The 26,712-nt window shown below is 34.8% G+C and overlaps 3 protein-coding genes and 1 pseudogene across 3 annotated transcripts; all 4 read right to left on the bottom strand.

Moving 5' to 3' along the window:
• Positions 1-3,214: 3,214 nt before the first annotated feature.
• Positions 3,215-4,386, bottom strand: LOC107644610 (calcium uptake protein, mitochondrial-like). Its single transcript, XM_088487490.1, has 5 exons — positions 4,372-4,386; positions 4,226-4,265; positions 3,722-3,789; positions 3,414-3,637; positions 3,215-3,297 (listed from the first exon to the last, which is right to left on the bottom strand). The coding sequence occupies exons 1-4, from the start codon at positions 4,384-4,386 to the stop codon at positions 3,473-3,475; spliced, it is 288 nt and encodes a 95-aa protein (XP_088343616.1). The 3' UTR covers positions 3,215-3,297; positions 3,414-3,472.
• A 4,784-nt stretch (positions 4,387-9,170) lies between these two features.
• LOC148566283 (kunitz trypsin inhibitor 5 pseudogene) lies at positions 9,171-9,842 on the bottom strand (annotated as a pseudogene).
• Positions 9,843-11,102: 1,260 nt separating this feature from the next.
• LOC107642176 (miraculin) lies at positions 11,103-11,753 on the bottom strand. The gene has a single exon (XM_016345480.3). It carries the CDS (start codon positions 11,736-11,738, stop codon positions 11,103-11,105), a length of 636 nt encoding a protein of 211 aa, XP_016200966.1. The 5' UTR covers positions 11,739-11,753.
• An 11,769-nt stretch (positions 11,754-23,522) lies between these two features.
• Positions 23,523-24,291, bottom strand: LOC107642174 (miraculin). The gene has a single exon (XM_016345478.3). It carries the CDS (start codon positions 24,289-24,291, stop codon positions 23,650-23,652), a length of 642 nt encoding a protein of 213 aa, XP_016200964.1. The 3' UTR covers positions 23,523-23,649.
• Between the last annotated feature and the right edge of the window lie 2,421 nt (positions 24,292-26,712).

The raw sequence follows: 26,712 nt of genomic DNA, 5'->3' as shown, positions 1-26,712 counted from the left end.
TATTAATGAATGTACTGTAATGGTTTTATTAGTATCTTAGTCAGCAAGCTAATTAAGAAGCACATGCATATGTACAAATTTGTATTGCCATTCTTCATTTGGAAAAGTCTTGGAAACAATGTTTGATATGTACATTCTGTTTTCTCGATTTTTAACAAATCGATGGTGGTTCGATTCTAATGTTTTGAGAGTAAAATTCATTCCTTTTTTGTAGGTACCAATTTTATATAAGTGCATCAAAACTTTTTCGATTAGATGAGTATTAAAATAACAAATAAATAAAAATTTTGTAAAAAGGTAAAAGAAGTTAAAAATAAGCAATTTAAAAGTTAAATTAACTGAAATCGAAAAGATTGCGTTGAAATTAAAAGAAAACGGTAAAGATGTCTTCGTCTAGGTCAAAGGGCTTTTAACATAAAAATTAAAGGTATTGGAATGTAAATTGCATTTGAAATTTAAATTGTTGCTTGAAACATAAATTTGACAAGAAAAGTAACGTTTACAGAAAATGTAAATGGAATTTAAAGACAATGAAGGAACCCTACAGAAATTAAACTCGAATGCAGACTCAGAAATTCGCTGGGGATGTGAGTGTGCTTGAGTGTATTTCTGAAAAGAAGTTCCAACCTTTATTCCCTGAAACTTTCTAATATTTATAGCCTACTCGTTGTAACCGATTATTGATTACATGGTGCTGTCTTGAATGCGCACTACTTGGTAACCGTTCCCACTCTTTTGTTAATGAAACGTTATCCATCAATTCCTCACGTGGTGAAAGTCTCCAACTTCTCCACTCATGTAATTGCTCGATCTGTTATTCGAACCACTATTCAATTTCTCCTTTCGATTACTCATCCGATCATACCCGTTCGATTTGGTAGAGTGCTTAAAATTGAATCCGTGTCGAGTACCTTCATCCAATGCCTGCACGTGCATCTTTTCAACAACCGCCCACTACAAGGATTTTGCTCATTTGTGGCGATTTTTTTCCTATTTGTGGAGGTTTCAAACCCCCACAGAAAGGATCGTGGCAGTTTTCGGAAACCCCCAAAATTTGAGGTGTCACGAGCTCCTTTGTGGCGGTTTTTCACAACCCCCACAATTTCATTCAGTGGCGGTTTTCTATACCTTTTGTGGGGGTTCTGTACTTGCGTTTTGTAGCAATTCTTGGTTAATCATTGTGGCGGTTTAGAACCCCCATAAAAATAATTTTCAATTTAAAAATAAATACATTCATGTGGGTTTCAACCTCCACAAACATGTCAATATTAGTCTGAAACAATTAATCTAGATACTAGAATTACATTATTATACTACTAATCAATTATCATTTAAAAGAAATCTTTAAATAAGACACATTAAAAATTTAGAAGGAAATTAAAATATTACATATTTGAACAAAATTTAACATGAATAATTTGAAATATAAAACAAGGTCTGTCAATATGACCTCGACCAAACTGGATAGTAAACTAATATAAGAACCCCTTCGCATCCCAATTGGATGAAATAAAGATTGTATTTCAACTATATAAAGCACTAAAATTAATTTGGCTGATTAAAGCATTCTAGCTGTCACTTGAAAATATGATGACACCCTATGCAGAAACCATAAATATATATTGAAAATTTCAAACCCTAGACAAGTAAGCCACTAGAAAAGAGGTCATTTGATTTAGTGAGTTACCGAAATTATCAAATACTATTCCTGGTTGGCAAACATGCTTGAACAAGCGAATGCCAGGTTCTCTTCCTTCTTCTTCCTGGTTGATCTTGGGATCTTCATCATTCAGAACGGGGTTAAGTTCCTTCACTATCTCTATAGTCTCTTCCAACATGTCAAATAGAAGCTTTTGTGCCTGCCACGAGCATCATCATCACCATAAGACCAAGAAAAAGGAATTGGGAAACATGTGGAATATAACACCCACTCATTAGAGTTTTCTTTCAAAAAATTAAATTCCTAAGCCAACATATTAGATATAAACCATTCCTATTTTTTTTATCTAAATTTTAAATAAAAAGACAAATAAATGAAAATTTCTAATTTCTTTATTACGAAACAAATAAATTCCTCTAACCATTGTAAATAAGAGAAAGGACATATGTGTCCTCAGCTTACAAATCAGAATTTAGAAACAGAAAGAAACGAAGGTGATGCAGGATACGAACCTAGAGTTGGTTGTGCTTAAGGGTGTGGGGGTTTGGGCTTGCATTCTTGGGCAGCATTAGGGTGACTCCTTTGATGAAACGCAGGCTGTTTTTGCTAACCATCTGCTGCACACTCTACTAGTCTTTCCAATAACATTACTGTTGTATTAGATCTCATCTCTTCCTCTATCTCTATTGCAATTTGACTCAAAAAATAATACAACCCAAAATTAGAGGGGACATGAGAATAGAGACCGTTATTTACTCTACATTACTAAGCCCATTAATCAATCATAACTACACAAGTACATACAAATAATTGAAATGTTACTTAATACATTATTAGTTATTATTTATACAAATAATTGTACTGTCAAAAGGAGCATAATATTAGTTATTATTTATATATCTGGAAAGTGAATACACAATGAAAGCCATTATATGTCAATAAATACAGAGTACTAAATGCCTTGATTGACACATAGCCATCATATGTTTATATAACTAGTACGCATAAGAAAGAAGGAGAATGGAAAATGGTAAAATGAAAAACAACCCTAAATTTAATCCACTCAAGCGGTCAAGCCCTCCCCTCCAACTTTAGGAAATAATGGATTAAATAGAGAAGGGGTAATAGGATAACACCAGATTTTTTTTTTTAATAATTTGCGCTGACGTTCAATTGCCTCCTTTGTTTCTATTAGTTGCCTATACAAAAGTAAATAAATAAAAATAAAAAATCAAAAGACAACAGAATTCATGTATGTATTATTTAAAATGCAACCTTTTCATAAGCAAGGTTCCAATTTTGGCCATAAAAGAGAAGCCTACAATCATAAGGAATTTACATGCTCTACAATATGGTAAATTCTTTATATAAATACTATCACTTTCTTGAATTCTTCTTTGTCTATTTCCCTATTAACATGATCCTTAGAGAGCTCAGATGCACAAACCAGGATATCATTGATAGTGGACAAAATCAATTGCTATTGTAACAATATATGTGTATAATCATTATGATTGTGATATTTTTTCTTGAAGGAAGGAAGAAGATCCTACCCATTATTGTTAAGATCAAACATTTTGAAGGCGACTGTGAAGCTGGATTCTGGTATGCTGAGGAGAGTAACAAAAAAGATGTACCTGTAATTAAGGAAGAAATGGATTTGTTATCCAAATTAGCAGCACTTGAAATCTGAACAAATGAGATTGATTCATGTATAGAAGAAGATGTGATAACAACAGAACAGAATACTCACTCTGGAAAAGAAATGACTCCATCATTGTTAGTGTCAAAGAGCATAAAGAATTCAGAGGGTTAACACCGCAATGTATCAGGAACCTGCTCCCCTCTGAGAAAGCCCTCTCTAACACAGTTTGATTCTGAAAGAGGGAACACCGGAACAACAGCACGCATCAAATCTACAGGTGTCATATAAACCTCGCCATTCGCGGTTTTGATCGATGCAAAGTACTCGAAAACCTGCAAATTAAATGAATAAGAATCAATATCACTGATCATTGAAGAAACACATAATGGAAAAGACTAAAAAACTGAAATGATTACCTTCTCTGGAGGGCTCTGTAAGCGGATATGTTTTTCATAGTTGAAGAATACTCTTCTTCTGTAGCTGTCTGTAAAGAATAAACACGAGAAATCCAAAGATTACATTTGGCATAACCTGCTAACATAGAAGATAGAGGCATGACGGCGGCAGAGGAGAGACAGAGATCAGCCACAAAACGCAAACACACAAATTCTATTTATCATTTGAGGCATTTTCAGAATCAATTAACAGGCATGTCATCATATCATAGAGAACAATCTAATCAATAATCACATTTACTAAAACAACTAAATGAAAAATAGAAAACACAAAGATTGAAGAATAGAAAATCACTAAAGTTTGAAAGAAAAAAAAAAGAAGAAACAAAAGATCAATTCGAAGGGAATCGAAGAAACACATTTTTTAGTAGACGAATCAGATCAGAGAACGAAGAAATAAAAAATAGAGAACAAAAAAAAACCTGAAAACAGATCTGATTTGAGAGAAATAGCGTTTTTATTTACCTCTTTGAAAGAGCCTGAGCTTCTTCCTCCGTGAGCTTACCTTGATGCAAACAACGAAAAGCGAAAATTAGAAAAAGAATTCGAAAAGTCAGAGAGAGAGAGAGAGAGAGAGAGAGAGAGAGAGAATAGTGGATGAATGTGTGAACCTGGCCTCCATTCATAACTCCAGCGGGCGACGGTTGACGGAGGAAACTTGGCGGCAACGGCGGCAAGGAGATGAATGGCGGTGGCGATGGAATCGTGATTCTAGGGTTTCAGACTCTCCCTGCTTGTTCTCTCTCTCTCGAATAACTTTTTCATTTTTTTTATTTTTGGTATGGATTTGGTAAATATTTTTTTGGGTTGGGTTTTTTATAAATAATCGGGTTAAAAAGTGAAAACAAACAGTGGAAGTTTTTGTTAACTCTTTAAAGTTGTTATAAATAAACTATATTGTGGAGGTTTTAATAACTCTCACTAAAAAACTTCCACAAACAAATAAGAATTTTGTAGTGGCCAATCACCTCAATCGACCTCTTCACTACTTCGAACTAACTCAGCTTAATCGAAAATATTTTTCGACTAACAAATTGTCCCCCTTGGATTAATGTGTTTGTCTTCGATGACATTATTGGAAGATGAAACACTTAATCCAAATTCAAATATCAAGCTCGTAAATTAGTAATAATCACCATTTAACTTCCATTAAAATTGATCCACTTGACACGTTTTCCGAGACTTACGCTTTCTCTTTCCACCACTTCGCCTTCTTCGCAAAGTTACCTCTTTTCACATTCTTTTTGCAATAACGGCTACAGTAACACTTCCCTTAAATTCGACATTTTCGCTCTTGTTCAATTTTTCTCGAACCCTTGCTCTCTGAATTCTTCTAGCATCAATCTTTCTTGCGTAACCCCTATCCTTTCAAACTTCCCTTTTCTCTGTTTCTGCAATGGCCGCTTCTTCTTCTCACGCTACTGCTCAAGACAAGGGTAAAGGTTCCGAGGTAGCACCACTAGCTCCACCAACCCTTCATGTATTGAATCAGGTCAATGATGAAGTCATTGACGATCTACAACTTCAAATTAATGATACTAGAATCCTGATCACGTTCACGGTGGGTGAAGATACTCATTGTTTCCTTGGACCTGTCGAATCCTTGGAGAGGGCGAATAAGAAATCACCTTTCTTCCCTAGTGCTCAGGGGGAGGATTTGTTGATAAACCAAGCCCTCGACATCTCTTTCTTCATTAATCAGAAATTTTTCAGGAATAATCCGAAGATTAATCCTCGAGGTACCGACTTCACGGCCTGGTTTCAACGCCTTGCTTATACAAAAAGCGCTGCTTGTGGAGATCTGGGTATTCAGGAACTCCTAAAGCTCTTTTGTTAATGAAACGTTATCCATCAATTTCTCATGTGGTGAAAGCCTCCAACTTCTCCACTCACGTAACTGCTCAATATGCTATTCGAACCACTATTCGATTTTTCCTTTCGATTACTTATCCGATCAGACCCATTCAATTTGGTAGAGTGCTTAAAATCGAATCTGTGTCGAGTACCTTCATCCAATGCCTACACATGCATCTTTTCGACAACCGCCAACACCTTAATCGACCTCTTCACTACTTCGAACTAACTCACCTTAATCGAAAATATTTTTCGACTAACACACTCTAATTGAAATTGCATGTTTTTCTTTCCCCTTTAATTTTCTTTTGTCCTAAGTTCATAATTAATGACTACTTTTTGGATAGCTCGTAGAATACCTTGTCTTTTCTAATGTAACTTATACTTAAACATATGAAACATACAATAATCGGCCCCTTATATATATTATCTATATATAAAATGATAAACATAAATGACGAAGGTGAAGATTCAAATGAAGTATTGGAAGAAAAGGATATAGCTAAGCCTAATAGGTTTTTAATCTAACTCTTTCTAATGCAATGATGACGAAAAGTAATTAGCGAGGCTTATGTGTATGGTTTGGTCAATTAGTCAACAATATATATTGACCTCAATTTTTGGAATCTTGAATTTAAATAAGTTACGACGACTTTTAGTGATTCGAAGATCATTCATATATATATAATTTGCACGCCATATTCTTCAATTCCTCCTCCCATTCCAACAAGTTAGGTTTCATCTATAATTTCAACAATTACCGCCCCCGATACTAATTATTCACATTACCACCGCCACTAAAATTAAAAGCTTACAGCTTCAAGTAATAGTATCTTGCTCCACTGGTTTTAAAATATCTATCTACCTTAAACCATTCAAAGTTCTATTTTTATATATATATATATATATATATATATATATATATATATATATATATACTAAAATTAATTACTCGATTAGTCCTAATTCTGTCAGTTACTTAAGTCCTTTGTTCCGTCAACTTTAACGGAAGATAAAATAGTCCTTGGCAACTCTAACAAGGGGTAAAATGATTTTTGATCCCCTTTGTTCGAAAATAACATTATTTTCTTCTAATTTCCATCATATCTTATATAACCCTAACAGTCTAACACTGCAACTTCAAGTTACATAATACACACTCTACACTTTCAATGTTCATGAGAAAAATCCTAAACTTATTCTCAACTAATTCATACTCAGAAAACTAATGACTATGTCTCTCAAGTACTTAGCTTATCGTCTTTGATAGATCCCATGAATCTAGAATTCTAGATAACAAGTCCGATTTGTTAAGACCTGTCATCGTCTTCTCCATCTCCCTCCTCCTCTATTCTATCATCTCCATGGCCACATTCTCCACCACTCTGTTCGCTTCCTTCAGTTTTTTCTACGAACTAATGTTCAGTAATCACTTCAGTTTCCATATGAGTCGCGACGATGACATTACTTGTTATACTAATAGCTTAGATGCAAGGTCGAAGTTGTCTGCCAGCTTGGACTCCGGGAGAGAAGGAATGAAGCACTCGGCGTCCATTCCAAATGAGAATTTGCATATGATGTCGAAGAAGAATCTTCTCATGATGTCCTAATGTCCAATAATCTATATTGCTTTCCGGAGAATGGAAAAAGGCGTACCTTTGGGGTAGTTGTGGAACTTGGTCTCGAAGATGTGGTGAATATTGTCGGGGTTGGAGATGATGATGTTATCAAGAACTTGGAGGTGAGTGCTTCTAGTGGGTGAAGTGCGAAGGAGGTAGGTGTACCAATCACAAAAATTTAGAAAGTGTATGGTCCATAACATGTTGAGCTAGTAGGTGCAACATGCATAGCAGTTACATCATGGCTTGATCATGAAGTTGAAGAAAAACAAGGGAGAAGATGGAGAAGAAGACTGTGAAGGTGAAGAAGGAGAGTATAAATGTTAGAGTTATGCGAGATATGATGGAAATTGGAGGAGAACGGTGTCGTTTCCGACCAAAGGAGGTCAGGGACTTTTAGAGTTGTCAGTGACCATTTTGTCCGCTATTAGAGTTGATGGAATAAAGGACCTAAGTGACTGACGGAGTTAATTGTTAGGAACCAATTGAGTTATTAATTTTAGTTGAAAACTAAAGTGTCTGGTCCGAAATTTTTTTGGGACCAAAATGTGTAAATATTCTATATTTATGTATAATTACATATATGATTTAATTTATTTTTAATGTGTATTTATATTTTAATATATATTTTATATTGGTAACTGATTTTAATATAAATACAGTATCAAGGACGAAATTAAAAAAATTCTTAATAAAAGGCTAATATAAAAATATAACTCTAAAAAAAATTAAAATTTAAAAAAAGGACTAAAAATATAAAAATTAAAGATTTTTATACATTAAAATTTTTAATTTGGGGTCATGACCCCTTACTTATACTAACCTCCACTTCTGCATAACATAGTCGATGTATATGGGTCATTTTAGTATACTTATATTACAGTGATTATAGTATTTTAAAAAATATTATAAAAAAAAAACTGTTACCAAAATCCAAAAAAAAAAATATAACTTTAATTTTAACAACACTTACATAACTATCATATATAATCATCATAAACATAACCATACTAAAGCATATTATATTTTTCTACCCTTATATATAAAACGTATACACTCCACTACGTGAATGTGTCTGACTTAGTTTTTAAGATAGTGTTTGATAGAGAAATAGAGACTGAAAGACTGAGATTGAGAGACAGAGATTAAGAGACAGAGACAAAAAAATCTCACTATTCTGTTTGGTGCAAAGTGGGAGACAAAAATTAAAATTGAAATTAATTAATTGAAATGAGGGTATTTTAGGTATAAAATATTATTAAGTTTCCGTCTCTGTCTCTAAAATTTCAGTCCCCTATGTCCTAACTTTTTGGAGATATTAAAATACTGAAATTTTAGGACAGAAACAGAAATTTTAGTACCAGTCTCTGAGCCAACAAACATGATATTGAGTTTCAGTCTCTCAATCTCTATTTCAATACCTCAAAACAAATGCTACCTAAGTACTTAGAATTGGTTAATTCTCTTCTATGATTAACACTAGTCCCAATACACACAAAGAAATGAAAAAAAAAATTATGATGATCGAAGTTTCTGTGATCTTGAATTTGTCTCGAAAGCTTTCCAACAAAAGGAACCGGCTTTGATTGCAGCATACCAGCCCTTTCCAACAAATCTCGAAAGTATTCAGGTTGAGTAATATGCAATTCATGATTAGAAAGACGATTAATTTTTAAACCAAGGAAATAGTTGACACTGTCCAAATCCTTTAAAGCAATAAGAGAGTGAAATTGAGAGATTAGTATAAAATTTCATTATTATTGTCACTAGTAACGAATATATCATCAACATATACTAAAATAAAAATAGTTAAAATTAGATTTAAAACGAGTAAAGAGTGAATTAAGAATCAGTACGTAGTAGTATGAGTGCTACGAAAATCAAAACTAAGTAATTAAAAGGTAGCTTATTAAATTAGCCATTAAGCTTTCTATTTTTTAAGCCTTTTGGAATTGAACTTTGTAAGGTACATCAACGAGGGCTAGACGCTTGTTCCCATTTTGATCCTCATATACTCCAATATCCCTACATTGAACCTTGCAATACTCACAAAAACTTGGGCAATAAACTATTTTATAACCTTTTTCATACTTCTCTATCTTGAACCACTTTTTTATGCTTCTCCAACTAGGGTTTCCAACACTACCCCCACTAGTCACAAACCACTTCCTCGTTGACCTATCAAACATTCCAATCTCCCACACCCTTGAATATCCCTTATTACAACAATAACTTGTTTGGACCCATGATGAAGAAAACTTAATGTTGAGATCCCTTGACACATGAACAAAACCTCTCTTGTTTGGTTTAATGGATGAAAAAGATAATGGTTGCCCATGGTTTATTATTCCATCCACAACCCCCAAAAAAAGAGTAGGGCACACCGGATCCGCATTGAAAGTGCAATTTAAAATCATGGTGCCAATTGAAAATTTATTATTAGTAGCTTGGACTTGGACAGGGATAATGTAGTAATTTTCACCTTCTCTGAGCTTGTTCCCTAATGTGTCAAGAACTTGGTTAGGTGAATCATCATCATATCCTCCGAAAAATATTTGTTTTGTGCATAAGGCAAAGAGTGAGAGAAGTGCTTGTAATGTGATCTTCATTGAACACTAATCACAAATTCACAAACCTATATATATATGAGGTTGATTTAATTTATATATGCTAAAGTATATATAATACCTTGTACCTCATTACCCATCGTGATCAAAGTACACACTTTTATTGACTAAGAAACTAAAATTAGGATGTTATAAAATGTTTAATTACTATGGTCAGAATCGGTTGTTTTTGAAGCCATCAACTGAAATGGTTGACTGATGATGGCTTTCTTTGCCTAATTAACTCACCCTCCCTTTGTTTTGTAGGTAAAGTCATCATGAAAGTGTTGTATTATTTCAACTAATTAAGAAGATGCTTGAGAACCGTATTGTTTATTTTTTAAAACAAGGGATGGATTTGTTAGGTAACTTTTTTTATACAAGAATATGGCTACTTTGATCTAATTAAAAGATTAAACTATTATTTATACATATGAAAGTATATCACCATTAGCTAATTCTAATTAATTAAAAATTTTAAAACTTGTTCACAAGTTTTTTAAATGTTATAAATTAATTTAAAAATAAATTATTTTAGTTAAAAGAACACGTTACAATTTGTTAGTCACACGGAATACCAAGATAAGGTAGTAGATCTAGGTACTACAAACTTTTTAGGATAATATAGTAATATCCATAAACAAAATTTAAATTATGGTAGATCCAATGCCCATTTTCTCTTTTCCGTTTTGCAGCCGAAATGCCGTGTGAGCTATGGCTCATTGGCAATTTTGGACTGATTTATTTCCATGTATTCTTCAACCAGGCTAAAGGGCTAAGAATATAAGATCAAGCTAAGTCTAAAAATTGAAGCCCAGTCTCTCTAACTAAATTTTTGGGCATGCTACACTGTTTAATTAATTACGGTCTCTTGATAATTTTTTTAAAACAAAAAAAAGGAACAATTTATTTGGCTAATCTAGTAAATGATGATTCATTTAGTCAAAATGCATATACAGTACATAGTACTGGCTTATAATCCTAGTAGTAATAATTAATAATAATGATACTGAATATAATCACTAACACATCTAATAATTCGTATATAAAAATTTAAAAATAGCCGGAAACTATGTAACTTTACGGGAAACATATTTTGTATTATTTATTTATTAATTCATAAAGTTATTATTACAAGGAACCCTACATGAGGGTCCTCATATATATAAACGTTATTATTGAACAAACATCATTAAAGTATAAAAAGAAATTACATTTACTTATTATTCTTATTTATATATATAAGTAGGACTTTTAAATTGTTCATGCTTTTTGGAATTGGACTTTGAGTGGAACATGAGTGAGAGCCAAACGCTTATTCCCATTGCGATCAACAACCACACCAACATTCTGGCATAGATGCTTGTGAGGCAAGAAACTTGGACAATGCACCAACTTATAAGCCCCATCATACTCCTCAATCTTGAACCAATTGTACATGGTTTTCCAACCCGGGTTCCCAAGAGCACCACCGGTTGTGACGAACCACTGTGGCGCCTTAGAACCAACAAATTCAAGTGTCCACGCCGTAGAATGGTGTGGACAACTTGTTCTAGCGGCAAATTTGATGTTGAGATCAGTGTCGACTCGAATAACGCCTTTTTTAGCGTTAATTGGTGTGAATGATAGTGGTAATCGACCATGATTTCTATCATTCACAAGAATAACATCAAGAGGGCATGTTTGGCCAATGCTAGTGAGACCTAGGCCTCCACTAGTTAAACATTTTGTGGGTTGTGGCCAATAAGGGACAATATAGTAATTTGAATCAGCTCTTAGGATTTTGGCTGAAGTGTCAAGAACTTCCAGAGGTGAAGCATTATTATTAGATGCTCCAAGAAGTGGTGGTTGTGAGCTCAAGGCTATGAGAAGGGCTAGTGCAAATAGTGTGATCTTCATTGTTGTTGATTATTTAGGAATTATTAGTAATTTAATTTGTGTTGTGAGATGATTGGAGTTGGAGATGATGATCAATTTATAGATGCTAATATGGTTCTAATCTGTGGGGTTTTCATATAACTTATTATGTATGAACAATTATTTAGGTCAATGGTTTGAAACAATACTATTGGCCTTTTAATTTGAGGTTATTATTGCTTGTAATTTATCATGTTCTTCCATATTATTCAACTCTTGATGTTCTTATACTTTGTTATCAAATCAAGTAGCTAGCTATATATATGTAAATCTCCGTTTTTGGGGGGTCAAAACTCAGAAGTTCTATGTATGTAAATCTCTCTAAGTTCTATTATATATTTTTAGTTGCATAATATAATAGATACTAGATATGGGGATCCTTAAGCTGAAACGGGTTTTGGTATTTGAACAATAGGAACCAGTTTTTGATAGAATAATTCATTGGTTCATGCATCTAATCGTTTATTTGCTGGCTTAATTATACTATGTGACTATGTATGTTGTTTTCTTCTTTTGTTGCAAATAATTGAGTTACTAATGGACTACTATATAGTAATGCTATCTAGGGAATAACAGGTTAATTAGTAATAAGGAAATCTCTTCAATATCATGTATGGGGTATATATATATTATTAATTTTCTTTTGTCCTTAATTACACTTGATATTAATTTTAAAATTTCATGATCAGCATTATTATCTCTATCTTCTTTTTCCACCCGGTCTCACAAGTCACAACCACAAAGCTCTTTATGCATACATTTGCCTTTTGTTTCTCCGATTCATGAGTTTGTAACTAATTAAGTAATTCTTCTGAATCAATCATATAATATCATTTATTAATAAATAAACTTTTTTTTTTGAAAGCAAAGCTCAACACAATAAGGGTGGAACAAACAGGATCATCCAACAACTAAAAATAAAAATAAAATTAAAACTAGAGACCAAAAATTAAGAAAATACAAACTAAGAACTAAAGACTAAAAACTAGAACCAAACACCCAAAGCCGACCCCCAAGTCATCTCTGGCATAGCCATCAACAACCAAAAGGATCCACACAACTCCACTCGTTAGCGCAACTGAAGGTCATGTTGATAATTTCGTCAACGCCTTTGTTGGTATGTTGGAATATCCTCCTATTTCTTTCCAGCCAAATATTCCAAAGTACCGCGCAGAAGCACCTCAATCTCTGCCGCTGATTCTCCTTGCTCCGAGGTTCCTCTGTCCAGCTCAAAAAGTGCTCTTTCAGCGAACCCGGAAAAGACCATAGTCGACCAAAAGCTGATATCCAAGCATTCCACACTTGCCACATAAAAGTACAGCCTAGAAACAAGTGATGTGCATGTTCCACGTCATTATTACATAACACACAAACATTATCTTCCTGAGTGATGATGCCAAACCGGCTTAGCCTTTCCTTCGTATTCACTCGGTCTATCAGCACAAACCAAGCAAATAGCTCCACTCTTGGAGGAACCAGACCTTTCCAAATACTCCTAGTAAAGCTGAAGCTGGTTATCTCCTCTGGTAGCACTTCCTCTTGCCATACCTGCACAAACGAGTTAGTTGAGAAAACACCTTGCCTATCATACTTCCACACCACTCTATCCTCTCTATTTTGTACTAGCCTCACAGGTCTCAGAATCTCATGCAGCTGATTCAGGAGTTCCAATTCCCATTGGAAGAGATCACGCCTCCATTAGAAATTCCAGATCCACTCTAACCCATCCCAAAAATCACAAGCCCCAATAACAGATCCCTCCTGGTTTGAAACAGAGAAGAGCCTCGAGAACTGATCTTTTAGAGCCCCACCGAGGAGCCATACATCCTCCCAAAACCGAGTTCGTTGTCCATCACCCACCTCCATTGACAAGCCTGTAACCATCTTATTCCTAAGCTGTTGATTCGTGAATCTGAGTTGGCAAATATCCTTCCATGGGCCTCCCCTAGTAGGTAGCACTTGAGTTGAGAGCAATTTAGTTGAGCTTAGATTATGGCATGAACACACGACCTTCTTCCACAGCGGGCACTCTTTCTTAGTAAAACGCCACCACCACTTAAATAGCAGAGCCGTGTTCCGAATCACAGCATCCCCCACGCCCAAACCACCCAACTTCTTAGGAGCTTGCACCACTTCCCATCTTACCAGAGGCATACCATTTTGACCATCTTCCTTACACCACAGGAACCTTCTTTGCAAAAATATCAACTTCTCAACAACTGCCTTCGGCATCTTGAACAGACTCAAGTAATACACCGGCAAGCTATTTAAGACTGATTTGATAAGCACCAATTTTCCCGCTTTATTCAGCAACTTTGCTTTCCACAGGCTGAGCTTCTCCTCCACTTTGTCTATTATAGGCTTCCAAGTCTTCACCAACCTTGGATTTGCACCTAGCGGGATTCCAAGGTATTTAACTGGAAGGGTGTCCCGCTTACAACCCAAAAAATTGCACATAGCCTTGGCCCACTGCTCATCACAATTGATTGGAATGAAGCTGGATTTATCAAAATTGATACAAAGCCCTGACATCAACTCAAAGCACCTCAACAACCTCCTGTAATTCCTAATAGTCTCCTCTTCTGGTGGGCAGAAAAGGATAGTATCATCTGCGAATTGAAGGTGTGACAATTCTATATTTTCTCTGCCGACCAAAAGAGGTGATATTCGTCCGTTCCGGACTGCCTCTCCAATCATTCGATGCAGTACATCCACAACTAGTACAAACAAGAAGGGTGAGAGGGGGTCACCTTGTCTCAGGCCTCTTTCCATGTTGAACGGCTTAGAAGGCGAACCGTTTATCAGAACCGACATAGAAGCAGTAGTCACACACTCCATTACCCATGCTCTCCACCTCTGACCGAACCCCATCTTCTGTAGCACAATGTCCACGAAGCTCCATTTGACTCTATCATAGGCTTTTTGGAAATCCAGCTTAATTATTGCTGCCTCCTTTTTCCTTAACTTGAGCCAGTTTACTGTTTCACATGCAATCAATGTCCCATCGTGTATTTTTCTACCCTGTACGAATGCACTCTGGGTCTCCCCTACGAATGCTGGCATCATTGATCTCATTCTTCTAACTAGGACCTTGGATATAACCTTGTACACGCACCCCACCATACTAATAGGTCGCAAGTCCTTAATTTCCTCCGCACCAATGAACTTAGGTGCCAGCGCCACCCACGTGATATTGGAGTCCGCCGGTAACTTGAACGTCTGAAAGAATCCCATTACTGCTGCCGTGAATTCTGCCCCAATCTCATCCCAACATCTCTTGATGAAGTTTATGTTGTACCCATCACACCCTGGTGCCTTCGATGACTCACAATCCCACACTGCTTCTCGGATTTCCTCAGTCGATGGTAGAACTTCTAAGGTCGCAGCATCTTGCTCATCTATTTTCTCCACCAACCCATCTCTGAAGCTCACCTTAGGAGACCGTTCTTGATGATATAAGTCTTTGTAGAAGCCTCTGATTGCAATCTTTATTCTAGATTGGTTCCGTACCCTTCTGCCATTAATTACCAACGCATCAATCCTATTATTCTGCCTTCTTGCTAATGCTATATTATGGAAGTACCGTGTATTTTTGTCCATGTCCTTTGCATGTCGAGACCGAGACATCTGTTTCCAATGTACCTCCTTTCTCACATACCATCTCTCACAGCAGGTAACCAGCGCCTTCCTTCTAGCCTCCATCGTTCCATTATACACTCCATTACTTACCAAATCATCAACCCTCTTGATTTCTTCCTCAAACTTTGCAATCTTATCCATCTCGCCAAAATTCTCCTTATGCCATCTCCCCAACGGCACAGTCAAAGCCTTCAATTTATCTGTGAACGGTTTGTCCCCTAGACCTCTCCACTCCTCCTTTACCATTTGGAGGAAGCCCTCATGTGTGAACCACGAGTCCAGGCTTCTGAACGGCCTTGGACCAAGCGACAACTTCCTGTCCTCAACTATTATAGGACAATGGTCTGATAAGCCCCTTGGCCCACCTCGAATTTGAGACTCCGGAAACTCTTCTAACCACTCTAAACTCAGCAGAACCCTGTCTATCCGACTGCAAGAACGGCCCCTGAACCATGTAAACTTGCAATCAGAGAGTGGCATATCCACTAAGTTCATATCTTGTATCCAACTCTTGAATTCTTCCGCAGATCGAGTCAAACCAGTACCGCCTTTTCTTTCTTCTTCATGTACAATTTCATTAAAGTCTCCCATAAAGCAATAAGGAACTTGACACAATCCAGCTATATAACTCAGCTCCTCCCAAACATTAATATTATCTGCTCTAGTGTGTGCTCCGTATACCAAGACAAACGAACAATGGAACCGTCTCTTTAAAATAATTCCTTCAACACACAGCCACCTCTCCCCTTTCTAGCAATTATTCATTCTAAAAACCAAATCATTCCAGATTAACAACAGCCCACCGGAAGCACCATCAGAACCTACATATTCCCAACCTACACCATCATGCCCCCAAATTCTTGTAACATCGAACTTTGTCACTACCTGCTTCTTAGTCTCAATCAATCCCAACATGTCTAACTTATGTTTATTCCTAAGGTCCTTCACCATCTGTAACTTTCCATCACCTCGTAACCCCCTAACATTTCATGAACTAAAAATCATTTACAATATTTTTACACACCTGTTTTTTATGTTTTGGCCTGCACCGCCTTAGCTTCTCCTTTTGCTTTGCAATTCTTCGTTTACGAGCTATTTCTGCATTTTGTTCTTGGAGAATTTCCATAATATCCACTTCCTCATCCTGCAGTATCACTCCAGACTCTTTACCCAGCTCCCAGGTTCTTTGGTTTTCCAGTGATTGCTCCTTTATCCTTGAAGGCTGACTGTCACCGGCTGCTTCCCTCAGTTTCCAGGTCCTTCTGCCGACAAGCATCCCGGTTAATTTCATAGTCACGCATGGCACCAGTTATGTCGAGGTTGCCGTGACCCTCTGGAACGTATCCCTCAAGCGTCGTGGCCCTCCCATCATCAACTCCATCCTTATCCTCTTCCCAACTTCCGCCACCAACGTTCTGGTCTACCGTCACTCCATCCGTCGCAAGCTCAACTCCACCTGCTCGGAGTTCCTCTTCGCCCGCCACGGTACTGCCATCATCATCGACGGCTTTAACCTCCTCTGTTTGGATTCGGCCCTCCCCACCGCAAGTCGTCCATCCCCTTTGGTCGACGTCGCCTGTGATCTCATGCCCAAGCCCTTCCCGTGCGCTGTTTTCTTCTTCGTATGAATCCACACCGCAATCTCTACCTCTCTTCTCCGCGTCGTTAGGGTTCAGCGCCACTTTCCCACCCTTCCAGCCCACCCTTTGACCCGACCCATCAAAACCGGACCCTGCACTAGTCTCCTTGCTAACAATAGGGATAGGGCCTATGATACCCAACCGCTCCTCCTGATTCTTACTATAGGTAGTGGCCCATATCTTGGTTGGACACCCAAGCCTTGTATCCTCCTGGACCTGAGTGTAGCCGGCCCTATCCTTTGGTTTTCCTTCCCTTTTTTGTTTTTGTATTTGTTCATTGATGGGCCAATTAGGTAGTCCATTAAGTGTGCAAGTTACAGTCCGTTCCGAGTCAGCCTTGTTAATTTGAGTGCTACTTCCCTCACAATCAGGAGTACCATGATTTACTCCCATAACGGCTTGATGCGTTATGATCTCCCCATAATTTTGATATCTACTGCCATTAATCCAGTCATTCAAAAATTCATCAGTAATTACGATTCTACCCTTGTCATTCTCCTCTCCCCGATGTACCTTCAGTACCAGCTCTTCGTCATGGATTCCTGTACGGCAAGATTCTGCTTCTTGTCTCGGCCAGAGAACCATTCCTAAATTCTTGCGTGTGCTTCTGTTATCCAAAAGTGCATTTTCTTCACGATCTCCCGATTTCTCCATGCACACTATATTGCACGCCTCGTGTCCAGTCTCTCTGACCAGTACATCAAAATGATCCGTTCCAACCGTTATATGAATCCGCTCCTGAATGACATCCTTCACAGAAGTATCAATCTGCACTCTTCCTACCGTAAATGAACTGCACAATTCAGTTCCTCTATCACATGCAATTACCTCACCCCATTGGCTTCCTATTGCTTTGAACGTGTCTACTGACCATACGTGCAACGGAACCCCGAAGCACTCCAACCACACTCTCCGGGTACCACTTTGCTTCGACTCCTCCCACCGCTTTACACTGTGAAATAATTGGAGGAGAGTGTTCATATTAAACGTGTAATTTTCTTCCGCATTCCGAACACTATCGAAAGTGATAAGTGCTTTGTATGCTCCCATCTCTTGGATCTGAATGACGTTAGGCAAGTTTTTCGCGATCATCTTCTTCAGAGAACCAACGTTAATAGGCATTGTCATGTCCACTACGAGACTCCTCTGTAGCCATTCCAGATTTTCTGTCACCACATCTACCTCTATGTTTTTTATGCTCCTATTCTCCTGGGGATCCTTCTCCAAGCCCTTCTTCCGCTCTTCATGTCCTTCCATCAATGCATTCTACACTACTTCTTGACTTATCTGCAGGGCCCTGGGATTTTCCGTTCCATTCCTTCCATTCATATTGTTCATGTTTTGGGACTCCGGCGTTCTTCTATACTTTGCCTCCCCCACAAACACCACCTTACCTCTCAGTCGCATTCGATTCATTTCCGCGATAGCTTTCAACGCCCCTCCTTTTGTTGTGTACCGAATAAACGCAAACATGTATATATTCATACCTTTATTTTTCCGAGTTAAGTATATGTCAATGATGCGCCCCGTCCAATTGAACAAGTGGAATAGCTCTCTCTTTGAGATGTCGCCTGGAAGATTACTCACGAATACTGAGAAAGATTCAAGCTCCAGCTGCCGATACTCTTCTCGATTCTAAATCCGGGGATCCTTACCTAGAACCCTAGATCTACCCCGCCCAGTGTTTTCCTCCCACACTCTCTCTCGCTCTCTCGCTCTCATAACTAAAATTTTGCTATTATTATTAATTAATAAATAAACTAAATTTGAGTTTTGTATGTTATATTAGATTTCATAATTTCTTATCTGGATATACTTTATCAAAGATTTTATGCGCACTAAATCCTAGTTAATCATCGAAAAGGACAAGCAAAATATAATAATGTTGGGTCATCGTGGGAGGTCTCGATTACAGATAAAATTAAAAAAAAAATAATAAGTAAAAAAATAAGATGAATTTTCTTTAACGTAAAACTAATTTTTCATATTTACTATTTAATTATAAAGAAATAACTACTAATCCAATATCTATTTATCTATTATCTAAAGAGATATAAAAATAATTTAGTGTCTAATTTTTTTTAAATATCTTTTATTAAGTATAATTTATTAAAAAATTATTTTATTATTTCAATGTCTTAAACTCAAAACTTTTTATCTAAGTTATAAACAACTTATTATTTTTTTAATATATATATTTAATATATAAAAAGTGGATCAATAGGCATGTCCTAACGTATCTATATATATAACACCAAAAAAAAAAACCAGGAGGGGACAAGCAAATAAAATACATAACAAATAATGAAACACCTAGATAATCTTAAAACAAAAATATTATTTATATATTAAAATTATTAGCTATATATTAAAATCAATCATCAATATATTTATGTATAAATATAGTTATAATTTAATTTATTTTTAATAATATATATTTATATTTTAACATATATTTTATACTAATAATTAATTTTAGTGATTAATTTTAATATATCTAGTTGAATCTAAATATAGTCTCCCTAACCTTGTCGGCCTCTTTAATAGTGCCAGCTCCAGTAATGTTATCTATATCATTATTCTATATATATTTTTATATTTTTATTTTGATAATAAAAATGATCAATAAAAAATAAAAAAAAATAAAAAAAATTTATCTTTTATATTATAAAAAATATATAAAAAGATATGTACAAAAGCAGCGCAAATATTTTTTATCTAATGGCATTTGCGCCATGTTCATTGGCAAAAGTCTCATTCTTCATGCCAAAAAGCAATAGCTCAAATGACATAGTCTTCCCATATTTAATTAAGAAGTTACGGGTTCGAATTTTCATATCTTCGATAAAAAAAAAAAAACCATTCTTCATTTATTATGGACACAGACACCAACCGAACGGCCAAGATCAACTCTGAAAGAAACACCACTAGTTATCAGATCAAGAAGTTGTGTCCAAAATATTCATATATGTTGTTAGACTTAATTCTTATAAAATATTTTTTTGTTTGAGACTTAAAAAAGGTTAATTTTAGTCCAATAAAATTTGAAAGTTATCTATTTTACTCCACACTGTTAATTTATTCCATTAAATACGTACTACCCTAGTAAATTAAATAATAATGTAACATATTTTATCACATCGATCAATATTTCAACTTTTATGTCTCGTAAGTATAGGGCTGGCAATTTATATCCTACCCGTGGGTACTTAATTCGGTCCAACCTGTTTGGGTAGGGTAGGATATCCTACCTGCTGCGGATAGGGTAGGGTACGATCCGGGTATGTCTGCGGGTAGAGTAGGGTACGGGTTTAGGGTGTAACCTACCCTACCCTACCCGCACCTCAAATATAATACATATTTTATAAAAATTAGGTATATAATGAAGGAAGTGAGAGTTAAATCTACAACTTCTCTTATGTAATGACTTATAATAAGTAAACAACCACTAAACTAGTTAGTTAATTTAGTAATTTAGAGCATTAGTTTATTATTTTTTATGTTATTAATTTGTATAAAATTTGAAATGATTGAATTTTATATTTACTTTAAAAAAATTTGATATTTCTGCGGGTAGGGTAGGGTAGGGTAGGGTAGGGTAGGGTTTAGAACTTTAGGGTGCGGATAGGGTTAAGGTTGAGAGATTCTCAACCCGCGGATAGGATAGGGTAGAGTTTTAATAGAATTTTCAACCTGCGGGTAGGATTATGGTAGAGTCCAAACCCTACCCTACCCATTACCAGCCCTACGTAAATATTACAGAATAAATTATTAAAAAAATTAAAATATATCATTTTTAAATTTTATTAGACCAAAATTAAAACAAAAAGGTTACAAAGGTCAAAATTAAAAATAGATATTTTATAATAACCAAATTTAAAACATATTTAACCCATACATATTACTTATATTATTTTTTATCTATAAATAATCTATCTATTTGATACTTATTATTTTAAAGAATAAATAGCAATTTCTAATTTTAAAAGATTCGAACCCTAATAAAATTGTCCATAAAAAATTGAAACAATAATTATAAAATAATCAATTACTAAATTTTTGTTTATAATTTCATCAATACCCTTCTTTACCAAAACTCATTATTCATCGCTCCGAATAGGGGTGGCAACGGGGCGGATAGGGGCAGGTTTTTGCTCTATCCGACACCGCCCCGCCTACAAAAAACCCGCATCAAACCCGCCCCGCCCTACCCGCGGGTTGTAAAATGTTAAACCCTAACCTGCCTCTGCGGGTACCTGCCCCTGCGGGTACCCGCCCCGCCCCTACCCGCCCCTATAATTATTAAATCCAACAAATAAAATTAAATTTTAAAAATTATATAACCACCATTTACATACGTAATATAAAATAAAGTAAAAATTTATATATGATATAATATTATTAATCATTTTACTAATTATTTTATATATGTTACATATATTATATATTAAAAATATATATATTTACATATATATTATATATATCGGGGCGGGTAGGGGCGGGTTCAACCTAAACCCGACCCCGCCCCACCCCGCCCAAGAACCCGCCCCGTTAAAACCCGTCCCGGTACGGGGATGGGTAATTACCCGCCCCGAGCGGGTAGGGGCGGGGTGGGTACCCGCGGGTTCGGGTAGTGTTGCCACCCCTAGCTCCGAACCACAAAAGAATGGGGTTCAGTGAAAACTGAAAAGCCTCAACCTCCAAACCCTCTTCCACCAAAGTGATCATCACCCATGGCAGCGCCGCCCACCAATTCCTTCACTAACAGCGACAAACAACTCATATCATCACCATCTTTTCAACTAAACTCGGTATGCCATATCCACTGCTACACATGTTACTCTCACAGTTATTGTTTAGTTTGGCGTTGCAGGAAAACCTATAGCGACAGCGTTGAGATTGAAGTTATGTTCTTTATGACTTTATGTGACCTGTAGAATAAAACAATGTCATTGTGGTGAGATGAACCTCGTTGCGATGCGTACTTGAGAAACCCTTACAGAAGCTCAATCTCATCCTCGTCCGTCCACAGTCGCTGGAACAGCTTCCGTGAATCATTGAGCAGCTTCTCCTCAATTTGCTGCTACCATTCCGGATCGGAGGAGCTGCCTTCGAGGACAACGACCACGGTGGTGGCCGCAATGATGGTCGGGGTTGAAATTGGAGCCTTTTCGCCATTGGAGATCACGGAGGAGTAGGGAACGACGACGGTTACCGCAAGGGCAACAGATGAGGTAGAGGGAGAAGGCTCGTTTTTTTCGTCGTCATCAATGTTTTCCTCTTCTTTGTCCTCTTGGGACTCCTCGTGTTGTTCCGATGCCATCATTTACAAAGAGAGAAAAAAAGAAAGGAGTTTGGTTGTAGAACAAAGTATTGTTGTTGTGGTGAGTTGAACTTCGCTGCAATGTTTTTTAGGAATAATAGAAGAGGAGATCTGGTGAGATGGTGGATTTCGTAACAAAAGTAGTGATAGTTATGAAAAAGAAAAAAGAAGAAAGAAAAAAATTATTTATAAAATTATTAACAAAAATTTAATAATTGATTATTTTTATCGATATTTTATATACGTAAATTTAATTTTAATTTTAATTTTTTATGATGAATTTATTAGTATTAAAATTTTTTATAATAAAAAATGATTATTTATTTTTATTTTAGAGTATAGATGCTTGAGCCTTTTATTTATTTCGGTAATTGGATATTTGGATCGTTGAGCCTTGAATTGCCTTGATCAGCAACATAACCGATGAATGAAATATTGGGAACACTAGATAGATATAGTTGACAAAATTGAAGTACAAGGTTACGTACAGAGGAGGACAAGTGGACAACTTGGCTGTAACCTTTTCCCTTTTTTTTTTTAATTGTGTTTACATTTGACCTTTTCTTTTTTTCAATTTCCAAATAAGGCGAAGTCATATTTTTGTTCACGAAAAAAAAAAAAGAAATTGAACAAAATCGATCTTTAATTGAATTCACTTAGTAATTTTTTCTTTGTTCTTTAGAATTTGACTTTGATGAACATAATTGGATGCTGATGAGATCGATGGTTGCACTATTTATATTATTTAGAGAATAATACATATTTAAATAGATTTTTAAAACTTTTTGTATCAAACATTTTTGTCTCTAAACAAATTTATTAAATTAAAATTATTAAATTTTATAAAAATAAAATATATAAAATTTTTTATTACACTGTTAAAAATTTATTCATCTAATTAAAAATAATAATTCTAACTAAAATAGACAAATTATATATTTTATTTTTTTTAAGAATAAAAATGTCTGACGCAAAAAATTTTCAAGAACTTATTTAAATATAGCTCTTATTAACATTTACCTCCAAAATCATGTCAATATCATCATTAAAAAAATTAAATAGATTCTGAAACCGAAGCTTGATAATAAGAAAAAATTACAGATTTACTTAAGAAATCAACTTTGCAATCCATAAATAGTATTATTAGTAAAGCTAGGAGAATATCATATTCTCCTTATTCATACCTTTATTTATATTTTTTAACAAGGAAACCTAATAACTACTTAATTAAGAATCCTGATAAATAAACACACAGTATGCAAATACAAATGGGAGAAAGCTTTGATGAACATTAAACTTTCTTGAACTTAACTTTGAAAGGATCATCACTTAGAGCCAAATGCATCCTCTTATTCTTATCCTCAAAGATGCCAATTTCTTTGCACAAATGCTTACAAGATTTGCACACGCTTGGGCAATACACCAGCTTATAAGCATCCTCATACTTCTCAATCTTAAACCAACTTTTTATGGTTTGGGAACTTGGATTTCCAAAATCACCCCCAGTGCTCACAAATGTTCGCCCATTAGAAGCATCATAGTCACCAAGCTTCCACACGGTGGAGTATTGGGGGCAATTATTTTGGTCCGCGGCGGAGAACATGATGTTGAGATCTGTAGAGACTCGAATAACACCCATTTTAGAGTTAATAGGTGAGAATTGAAGTGGAAGACCGTCATTTGCTTTCTCAATCATAACATCAAGAGGACATGTTTCGTCGAAGGTGTCCAGGACAAGCCCTCCGCCATTAAAGCAGCTAACAATGCCGCATATGACGAAGGGCTTGGCTGGAATGATGTAGTAATTGGTGTCGGTTCTTAGCTTCTTGCCTGAAGTGTCAAGAACTTCTTCAGGTGAAGCATTTGATGCTCCAAGAAGTAATTGTGAGCTCAAAGAAAAGAGAAGGAATAAGGCTAGAAGTGTAAAATTCATTTTTTTTATATTGATGGATGTAGAGACAATGGGGGATTGAGGACAACAATTTATAACATCTAGTTTAATTTACTGTAAGAAAAGTATAGATAGACAATAAAAATATTAAACAATGTGAACAATGAATATATCAGATGTTCAATTCACTAAGTATGTGAATAGTTACTTTAATATTAAGGTTTAGGTGAATAATTTAGAATGTAGTATATTTTATTTAAATTGGGTCAATTTTAGAACTCATTATTTATGTTATTCAAAAAAAATTATTAATTACTTAACATAATCCCTTTACTTTAATGCATTCCACGCATTTCACTTGCACGCACCATTCTTATTTTTATGATTTTATATATAAAAATACAAAATTTAATTCATTTTTAATATATATTTTATATTTTAATACGTATATTGTATTAATAATTAATTTTAGTAGTTAATTTTAGCGTGCAATAACATGTCTAACCATGGTTGATAAAATATGTATTTGATTTATTTGGTCAAAGATAAGCACAATACTAATGGCCAACAAAGAGTGTTGTAATTGAAAATCCATGAACTGGCCTTATATTTGACCAAGAACGAAATAAACAAATTAACAACAACTTGCCTTTTGAAATCCCTGAACAGTGATCTAGTATAGTAGTATATGTTTATCTTTCTTGGTGATTTAAATAAAAATTCTGCCAACAAAAGCTATCACGGTCTCAATTTCTTTTATATTAGCTAATTTTTTTTTAAATAATAATTTGTACTCAATTGTACATACACTAACTTTTGATAACTAAGTAGTCAATGGTATGGACTATGGTATGTATACCCATCCAATCCATTATCTTATTACAACACTTCTAAATTGAGAAAAGTTGAATGGCTAATAAATTCTATTAACTTTTTAGAATAAATTACTTTTTGTATCTATGAAAGATACAAACGCTGATAAATATATCCGTATAAGAATAAAATGATAATTGTACCCACAGAAGATAACTTCTGTGTGCCAAAAATACCCTAACGGACCAATTGTGTAACCAACGTCTGGGTACTTTTGATACACGAAAGCCATTTTCCGTGGTTATAATTGTCGTTTTATTACATTTATCAGCATCTGTATTTTTTATGGATACCAATGTAATTTATTTTAACTTTTTATTAGTATTTTTAGTTATTTATTTAATTTTTTAATTTAATAATTTAATAATATTTTTTTTAAATATTATCGATTAATTATCGCATTTTTTTAAAATTATTAGTTTTTGATAGAATTATTGTATTTTATATATATATATATATATATATATATATATATATATATATATATATATATATATATATATATATATATATATATATATATATATATATATATATATATACCACTTAAGTATCTTACTATATAGTATGATGGATATAAAAGAATAAAAAAAAAAAAGTTGTCCCTTAGTGATTTCAAGTAGTAATAATAACAAGCCTAACCTTAGCTTTAGCTAGGATGAAAAGAAAACGTTTTGATGGCAACAAGTATAACTTAAAAATTAGTTATATTTTTATTAATTGTTAAGATCCAAATATAATTAATAGTGAAGAGATCAACACCAGAACCAGTAATCTTTATCGTAAGATACATTATATATAAATTTGCATTGGCTCATAGATTTTGAACTAACATGTCAGTTTCGTATCCCATTTACATGCCGACTTCTTTAAGTTAGTAAAAGAATCTTGGAATAAAAATTTATATTGACTTCTTCAATTGTTGACTTTGCAGAGAGCTAGTAATGCTAGGACATTGCTACCTATGTCCTTTATGCATGCTAAAGAAAATAAATAGCCTCTTGCTTGTGTGAAGTGTAATAAGTTTCTTATTTTCCAAGTACTCTCTTGTTCTCAAGTAGTCCATGTGGACCATAGTTTTTATTTTTAGGTATGCCACCTCAACATGGTTACATCTGTATATGTTTGCATTTCAAACTTGAAATTAATAGCTTCATTATGAAACCAATGTGTGTTTGATTTCAACTATATGCATGGATTATTGCACATCACTTTGAAAGACTACATTAATTGCCTCTACAAAAAATTCTTTTAGAAAAGCTCAAAACAAAATATTTATTCATTTTATTTGATCATTTATTTTGACATAAGATTAGGATTTTTTTACCTATATATAAATTATTTAGGAAATAAATTTTTTAGATTGTTTTAAAATAATTTTTGTTAAAAGCTTATCTTCTTTTTATTTATGTAAATCGTTAGAAAGTACAAGATATTAAAATTTGTATATAAAACTCATTTATTACCTGTCACCATTTGGTAGTTTAAATTTTAAATTGTTTACGCTATTAAATCCTTACAAGATCATAAGTTTTGGGGTTTTAGCCATTTCTACTAAAAGCTAGCATCGAATTAACATGAAAAGTAGAT

Source organism: Arachis ipaensis, chromosome B5 (genome assembly GCF_059453495.1).
Source record: "Arachis ipaensis isolate K30076 ecotype BB chromosome B5, ASM5945349v1, whole genome shotgun sequence".
Lineage (NCBI taxonomy): Eukaryota > Viridiplantae > Streptophyta > Magnoliopsida > Fabales > Fabaceae > Arachis > Arachis ipaensis.
Note: the sequence above shows the minus strand (reverse complement) of the source record. Positions and strands in the feature narration are given on the sequence as shown.